The sequence below is a fragment of the Marmota marmota genome, unplaced genomic scaffold (genome assembly GCF_001458135.2).
Source record: "Marmota marmota marmota unplaced genomic scaffold, marMar, whole genome shotgun sequence".
Taxonomy (NCBI): domain Eukaryota; kingdom Metazoa; phylum Chordata; class Mammalia; order Rodentia; family Sciuridae; genus Marmota; species Marmota marmota.
In genome coordinates this window covers 9,700-18,096 of record NW_026011044.1, presented here as the reverse complement: position 1 = coordinate 18,096, position 8,397 = coordinate 9,700, and the positions used below count along the sequence as shown (strand labels likewise).

At 45.2% G+C, this 8,397-nt stretch overlaps 1 protein-coding gene across 1 annotated transcript; it reads left to right on the top strand.

Annotated features, from left to right (window-relative positions):
- Window positions 1-7,451: 7,451 nt before the first annotated feature.
- Window positions 7,452-8,376, top strand: LOC125614930 (MAP/microtubule affinity-regulating kinase 4-like; the record flags this gene model as incomplete). Its single annotated transcript, XM_048797773.1, has 1 exon — window positions 7,452-8,376. A coding segment is annotated over exon 1 (729 nt), but the record flags the coding sequence as incomplete, so codon positions are not given.
- Window positions 8,377-8,397: the final 21 nt, after the last annotated feature.

Sequence of the window (8,397 nt, the reverse complement as noted above, 5' to 3'; positions counted from 1 at the left end):
GAAAAACAGTTGCTGAAGTTCAGCCCCAGCCCGGATCAGCTTCGCTGATAGGCACAGGAGCCTGGCTCAAGGTAGGCCTGGGAACAAGGGCCACAAGCAGGCCCTGAGCAGAGCTCAGGCCAGACACAGGACAGTCTCCGCCCACAGGCAGACCCCTACCCCAGGTCATCTGCGGCTCAGATACGCCTTGGTGATCCGCTCAGAAGCCCTGGAAAGGGTAAGCTCTGTTCTATCCAGCCACCAGCTGACCGCCCACTGGACTTCAAGCTCCACCTAGGTAAGCCTGTGCACACAGGAGCCCGAGCACAGACTAACCCTGGGAACATATGGCCACCACCAGACTTCCACCCAAACTCAGGCTAGGCCAAGGAATGACTCCACCCACAGACAAGACACCCTCCACAACTCCACACAAAGGACCACACTGCCCCCCCTGTCCTGGCCCTCCTACCCTGGCCTCACTGCACCTGTGAGGGCACCCTGGAGGCAGGGCCTAGGGCAACAGGGTCCACCCCACACATTGTGGCAAGCCCTCGGCAGGCTCACCCCCTCATGGTCCAGCTCTCCTGGGCTCAGAAGCCCACATGCTCCGATGATCCACGTGCTCCAGTGGGATGGTGGTTGATCTGTATTGTGGCCAACCGCCCGCGGCCAACTGCCCAGCGTGCGGCGGCGCTGAACAGGCTGAACTGTGACTTGGAGCTCCCTTCGGCTTGGACATGGTGTAGTCCTGGTCCGAGATTCCCAGTTCAGAAGCTGGGCCCCGTGTTGGGTGTCCATTGTCCGCCCTGCGTCCCTACTGACCACCCTGTCTGTGGTGCAGCAGTGCAGCCCTCCTCTCCCATGCCTTTGGGGACATTTGGGGACTCAGCACTAGACCACCAGGGCCATGCTGCAGGACACGGTAGCTGCAGAGGCTTCAGAATCCCCACACTGAGCTCCAGGTAAGAAAGGTGCCCATGTGGGCAAGGTGGGGTGAGGTTGGCCCTGGATGTCAGGCCTGGGGAACCAGGAAGGGTGCTGTGGGGCTAGCTGGCCCCCTCATTGTGATCAGAGTTTGTGCAGAGGTGAAAGGCATATGGAGAAGTAGGGCCACCTCTCCAGTTCAACCCAGCACAGGGCAGAACCTCTACAGCCCCAGGCATCCCTAGCCAAGTCACCAAGGGAGTCACAGGTGGGCTGAGCCCAGGGCAGCTTGAACAGTACCTGTTCATGGAATCTGGTTAAAGTCTCTGGTTACTTGGTCACATCATCTGTCCAGTGTTTGACACTGTACCTGTTCAGAAATATATGGCTAATGTCTGTGTTTACTGTACCTGGCCATGGTATCTAATTATTGTCTCTGTTTACAATACCTTGGCATAGCAATTGCCTAATGTGTAATGTGGTTACTGTACCCGGTCACAGTATCTGGGTAATGTCTCTTATTATAATAGATCCCAGTATGTAGGCATTATCTTTGTTTATTGTACCTGGTCATGATATCTGGCTAATGTCTCTGATTACTATATCTGATCACAGTATCTGGATATTGTTCCTTTTACATGGTCACAGTATCAAATGTCTCTTGTTAGTGAATCTGGTCACAATATGTGGCCAATGCCAATTGTAACAATAGCTGGTCATCTCTCTGGGTATCGTCTCTAGTACTCTATTTGGTTATGACATCTGGCTGGTGTCTCAGTTTGCTGTACCTGGTCAAGTATCTGCAAAAAAGACTAGGGTTATAGTATCTAGTCATAGTATATGGGTAGTATTTTGTTTATTTTATTTGGTCACAGTATTTGACTAGTGTCTCAGGTTATTGTACCTTGTCCCTGTGTCTAAATATTGTCTCTATTTACTGTATATGGCTACAGTATCTGGTTTTTTAATTGGTCATAGTATTTGACTAAACATTTCTGATTACCTACTGTTCCTCGTCATGGTATCTGGGTATTTTCTCTGTTTACTGTGTCTGGTCAGAGTACCTGGCTGTTTCTGGTTATTGTACCTGGACCTTACGTGGCTGAAGTCTGTGGTTATTGTACTGGTCATGGTATGTGACTCATGACTCTGGTTACTGTACCTGGTCAGGGATCAGGGTCTCTGCTTGATGTACCTGTCATGGGATCTGGCCAATGTCTCAGGTTTCTGGACCTCATGACCATACTTGGGTATTGTCTCAGTTTACTGTACCTGGTCATAATATCTGGCTTAATTCTCTGATTATTGTATCTTGTCATAGTAGTTGATAATGTCTCTGATTTCTCTGTTTGGTCACGGTATCTGGGTAATGACTCTTTTTACTGTCTGGTCTTGGTATCTGGCCAATGTCCTGGTTACTGTACTGTATCATGGTATCTTGGTATTATCTTGGTATCCTCTACTTAGCCTTGGTATCTGGTTAATGTATCTAGTTACTGGTCACAGAATCTGGCTAAATAGTTTCTGGTTACCATACCTCTCACAGGAGTTGCTAATGGCTCTGGTTTCTGTACTTGCTGTATCTGGCTAATGTCTTTGGTTCCTGTATCTGGTTATCTTATATGTGTTACGACTCTGGTTACTATACCTAGTCATGGTATTTGCCTAATGACTCTGCTTATTGTAACTGGTCACAATATCTATTTTTTTTCTCCCTCTGTTTATTGAACCTGGTCATGGTTTTTGGCTCATATCTCTTGTTACTGAACCTGGTTATGGTAACTAGCTAATTTTTCTGCTTCCTGTACCTGGTCATGGTAAGTGTCTAATTTCTCTGGTTATAGTACCTGGGCCACTGTATCTAACTAATGTCTCTGGTTACTATAACTGATCACAATGTCTGAGAAATGTCTCTTGATTACTGTACCCAAGTCATAGTATTTGAATATTTTCTCTGGTTACTGTATCTGACCACAGTGTCTGGCTTATATCTCCTGTTATTCTTCTACCCAGTCATGGCTCTGGGTAATGTCTCTAGTTACTATATCTTGTCAAAGTATATGATTAATGTCTGGTGTCTGTGTCTGATCATAGTAACTAGATATTTTTCCATATGCTGTACTTATTCAAGATGTCCGACCCATTTCTCTGCATACTATATCTGGTCATGGTATCTGGCCAACATCTCTGGTGACAGTAGCTGTGCCTTGTATCTGTATACTGTATCTGTCTGTGTTTACTGTGTCTGGTCAAAGGTTCTAGCTAATGTTTCTGGTTAATGACTCTGCTTATTGTAACAGGTTGAGGTATGAGGTATTGTCTCTACTTACTGTTCCTACTGACAGAATCTATTTACTGTACCCAGTAACAGTTTCTGTCTCTGGTTACTATATCTGGTCACCATACCTTGCTAATGTTTCAGATTACTATACCTGGTCATGATATCTGGCTAATGTCTCTGTCGGCTGGACCTTTTCATGGTATCTGGCTAATGACACTGATTACTCTACTTGGATACAGTGTCTGGGTAATTACTGTTTACTCGTTCTTCATGTCTTCCTAAAGTCTCAGTTATTGAACCTGGTCACAGTATTTTGCTAATGTCTCTGGATAATATATCTATTCATGGCGTCTTATTAAATTTTTGCCTATTGTAACTCTACATGTAATCTAGTTATCATCACTAGTTACTGTACCTGGCCATGGTATCTGGCGAATGCCTCTTCTTATTGTAACAGGTTGAGGTATGAGGTATTGTCTCTTCTTACTGTTCCTGGCCACAGAATCTTCATCTACTTTACCTTGTTAGAGCATCAGGTTGTCGTGTCTATTTAGTGCACCTGTATCTGGTATTAGGATGAAGTGTCTGTTTACAGTATCTGGTCACAATATTAGGCTTATGCCTTTGGTTATTGTGCTGGATCATGGTATCTGGATATTATCTCTGGTTACTCAACCTGGTCATAGTATCTGGCTGACGTATCTGGTTACAATGCCTGGACAAGATACTTGGCTAGTGTCTCTGGATGGGGGGCATGGTATCTGGGTATTGTATCTGTTTAGTGTACCTGGGCAAGGTGTCTCCATATTATCTCTGTCATGGTTATTGAATCTGGTTAAGGTTTCTAGTTGCTATGCTTGGTCATGGTATCTAGGTAATGTCTCTGATTATTGTTATCTTGTCACAGTATATGGCTAATGACTCGTCATGGTATTGTTCTGTGTACTATACGTGACCAAAATGTCTGAATTGTGTTTCTGTACCTGGTCACTGTACCTAGCTAATGACTCTGGTTACTGTCCTTAATCATGGTATTTGCTTAATGTCTATGGTTATTGTCCCTGGTCACAATCTCTGGTTAATGCCTTTGCTTATTGTAACACATTGAGGTATGAGGTATTGTCTCTGCTTACTATTCTTTTCCGCAAAATCTGGCTAAGGTCTCTGTTTACCTAGTTATGGTGTTAGGATATTGTCTCTGTATACCATACCTGGTCATGGTATCCGGCTAATGTCTCTGGTTATTGTAGCTGGTCTAAGTATTGGATTCATAACTCTGCTTACTGTATCCAGTTAAATATTTGGGTATTATTGCTTGTACCTTGTACCTTGTCACAGTGTCTGGAAAATGACTCTGCTTACTGTACTGGGTCACAGTATCTGAATATGGTTTCTGTTTACTGCAACTGGTCACAGTACCTGGCTAATGTCTGTAGTTACTGAATGCAGTCACAGTATCTGGCTAATGTTTCCTGTTGCTATTCCTCATCACAGTATCCGGCTTCTGTGTCTAATTGCCATACTAATGCATGTGTTCATTGTATCTGCTATTGTCTGTGGTTCCCAAACCTGATCACTAAATCTGGATATTACCTCTGGTTATAGTGACTGGTTCCCATATCAGGCTAATGTCTCTCTTAACTGTATCTAGGCACAATATCTGAGCATTACCTACTTGGTCACTAAATCAGGCCTGGTTACTATATCTATTTATAGCATCTAGATATTGTCTGTTTACCTGGTCACAGTAGTAGGCTAATGTCTCTGTTGATTGTATTCAGGCATAGTATCTGGACATTGTTTCTCCCTGGTCATTGTATCAGGCCTGGATATGGGATCTGTTCACTACATCTGGCTATGTCCCTAGTTACTTGAACTGGTTGTAGTAGGAGGCTAATGTGTCCTGAGATTTTATCTGGTCACTATCTCTGGGTTTCATCTCTATATACTGTTCTTGGTAATGGTATGTGACAAATGTCTCTGGGTACAGCACCTGGTCATGTTATCTGGCTGTTTCTGTTTACTATTCATGGTCAAGTTATCTGACTAATACCTTTGGTTAAAGTACCTGGTCATAGAGTCTGGATAATGTCCGATTTTGGTACCTCTTCATGGCTTATGGCTATTATCTCTGGTTCCTGCACCCAGTTACAGTAACAGGCTTTGGGCTATAGTGGATGTATCTGGATACAATATCAGGCAATTGTCTCTGAATGGTGTACTTATTCATGGTGTGTGACTCATGTTTCTAATTGCTATATCTGGTCACAGTATCTGGATATTGTCACTGGTTACTGAACTTGGTATCTAGCTAAAGTCTTTGGATACTGTACCTACTCATGGTATCTGGGATTTTTCTCTATATACTATACCTGATTATGGTACCTGGTTAATGTATCTGGTTACTGTACTTGGTCACAGTATCTGCATAATGACTCTGTTAAGTGTACCTAGTCTCAGTATCTTGCTAATGTATCTGATTACCATACCTGGCCACAGTAATTGCCCAATTTCTCTGATTACTGTACCTAGTCATAGTATCTGACTATGCTTCTTCTTTCTGTAATAGGTAACAGTAGCACAGTCTCTGCTTACTGTTCCTGGTCAAGCATCTGGCTAAGGTCTCTGTACACTGTACATTGTCACAGCATTGGGTTATTATATCTGTTTACTATATCTGGTCCGTGTATTAGGATATCATTTCTGTTTACTTCATCTGGTCACAGAACCTGACTAATGTCTCTTAGGTCTGTGACATTATATGATTAATGTCTCACAATACTTGGATAATGTCCAGTTGCTGGATCAGGTCATGGTGCCTAATACCTGTGATTACTATACCTGATAATGAATCCTAAATTTTGTCTCTGATCACTTTACATATCTGATTTTTTTTCTCTGGTTAATGTTTCTGGTCATGGTACATACTTGTTGTTTGTGGTTGCTATACCGAGTCATGATATCTGGCTGATATCTCTGGTTACTCTACCTGCTATGTATCTTGTGTGATGGTTGTTCTGAATTTCCAATTTGTTGGAAATAAAAGAGATGCCTAGTATTGGGCTCAGGATGTGGCTCAAGCTGTATGCGCTCGCCTGGCATGCTTGCAGTCCGGGTTCGATCCTCAGCACCACTTACAAAACAAAGATGTTGTGCCCGCCAATAACTAAAAAATAAATATTAAAATTCTCTCTCTCTCTCTCTCTCTCTTTCTCAAAAAAAAAAAAAAGAGATGCCTAATATTAAAAGCTTCTGGGTGTCTCAGTGAAGTTGTTTCTAGGAATGTTTGGCATATGGGACAGCAAGCTAAGGAGGATACCCATTATAAGAGTGGGGGTTCAAAAGGTTGGGGTCTTGGATGGAATAAAAGTTGGAAGAACAAGGAAGCAGCAGCAGCAGAAACAAGCTCAATTCTTCTTGAATGGGTTCTTGACTACTGCTGTGATCACCTGAGGACATCAGAATCTAGTTCTTTCATTCTTCTAAAGCAGACCATGACCAGCAACTCTCCAGGGGGTTTCCAGCCCTTTAGTTCAAAACAGGGGTGGTATCATGGTTCCTTTTGTTCTGAGACTCCAGTTTCATGGGCTGAGAAGCTACTGATTTCTCCAGCTCTCCAGTCTGCAAATGGCCACTGTATAACAATCCAGTTTCTGGTGTATAAGACAATCTAACACATCTCCTTTTTATAACCATACCTATATATATCCTGCAGGTTCTGTTCCTCTAGAGAAACCTAATACTCTTTTGTTACTGGTCACAGTAACTCTGTAATGTCTCTGTTTAGTGCACCTGGTCATGGTATCTGGATAATGTCTTTGGATAGTGTATCAGGTCACAGTATCTGGGTATTGTCTGTGTTTTCTATACCTGATCACAATATCTCTGTATGTTTCCGATAATTATACAAGTTCACAATAGAAGATAACATCTCTGGTTACTGTACCATGTCATAGTATCTGAGTATTATTTCTATTTATTGTCTATAATTATTAGACCCTATTGGTTTGGGCCTCTGGCAAGATAGAACATGATGAGAGAGCATGTAGTGGAGCAGTGTCGATTACCTCATCATGGCCAGGAACCAAAGACTGGGAGGGAGGGAGAAAAGGAGCCTGGGACAGATGACAAAATGTACCCTCAAGGGCATTCCCCCAATGATTTATATCCTCCAACCTTGAGCACATTCTCAAGTTCTTACCTCCAAATAACCCCTTGAGTGATGGATCCGCTAGCATTCTTATAATCTGTTTGTGAGGTCAGAGGCCTTTATGATCCTATCTTCTGCTCAAGGCCTAATCTCTGAGTGCATTTGGTGGTTGGTGGTTGGTGGTTGGCGGTTCTGGTTTGTGTCTTGATTATTTGATTTGGGGTGTTGTTGTGTTGTTTTGTTGTTTTAGTCTTGCTTTGTTTGTTGTGTTGTTTTAAGGTAGCATCCTTGGGTGGCGTGGCCGCTCCTGATGCATAGAGAAAGTAGTGAGAGTCAGAGTAGGGCGCCCAGGAGCCCCCAGCAGGGCCTGGAGGCCAGCTTGTCCTCGGAGGATGCCCTTACGGGCCAGTATGAGGTGCTGAGGTCCATCGGGCAGGGCAGCTTTGGCAGCGTGAGGCTGGCCCGCCACATCCTGACGGGGGCGGAGGTGGCGGTGAAAACCGTGAGCAAGGGGGAGCTGGACCCGGCCTTCCTTCAGGCTGAGGTGGCCATCATGAAGGCCGTGGAGCACCCCAGCGTGGTGCAGCTGTTCCAGGTGATGGAGACAGCTGACCGCGTGTACCTGGTGATGGAGTACGCTGGTTGGGGCCAGCTGCTGCAGTACATCCCAGAGGGGGTGGGCCTGCCTGAGCGGGAGGCGCAGGGACTATTCGAGCAGATGGCCAGCGCCCTGCGCACGTGCCACGCCCAGGGCATCGCGCACAGGGACGTGAAGGCGGAGAACATCCTGCTGGACGCGCGAGGCCGCATCAAGCTGTGCGACTTCGGCCTGGGCTGCCAGTTCAGGCAGGGAGAGCTGCTGGACACGGTGTGCGGCACGGTCACCTACTGGGCCCCGGAGATGTTCCTCCAGCAGGCGTACATCGGGCCCGCGGTGGACGTGTGGAGCCTGGGTGTCGTCCTCTACTTGATGCTGACGGGGCACCTGCCCTTTGAAGGGGACACCTTCGAGGAGCTGAGGGACCAGGTGCTGCACCGCTCCTGGGTCTTACCGGCCCAC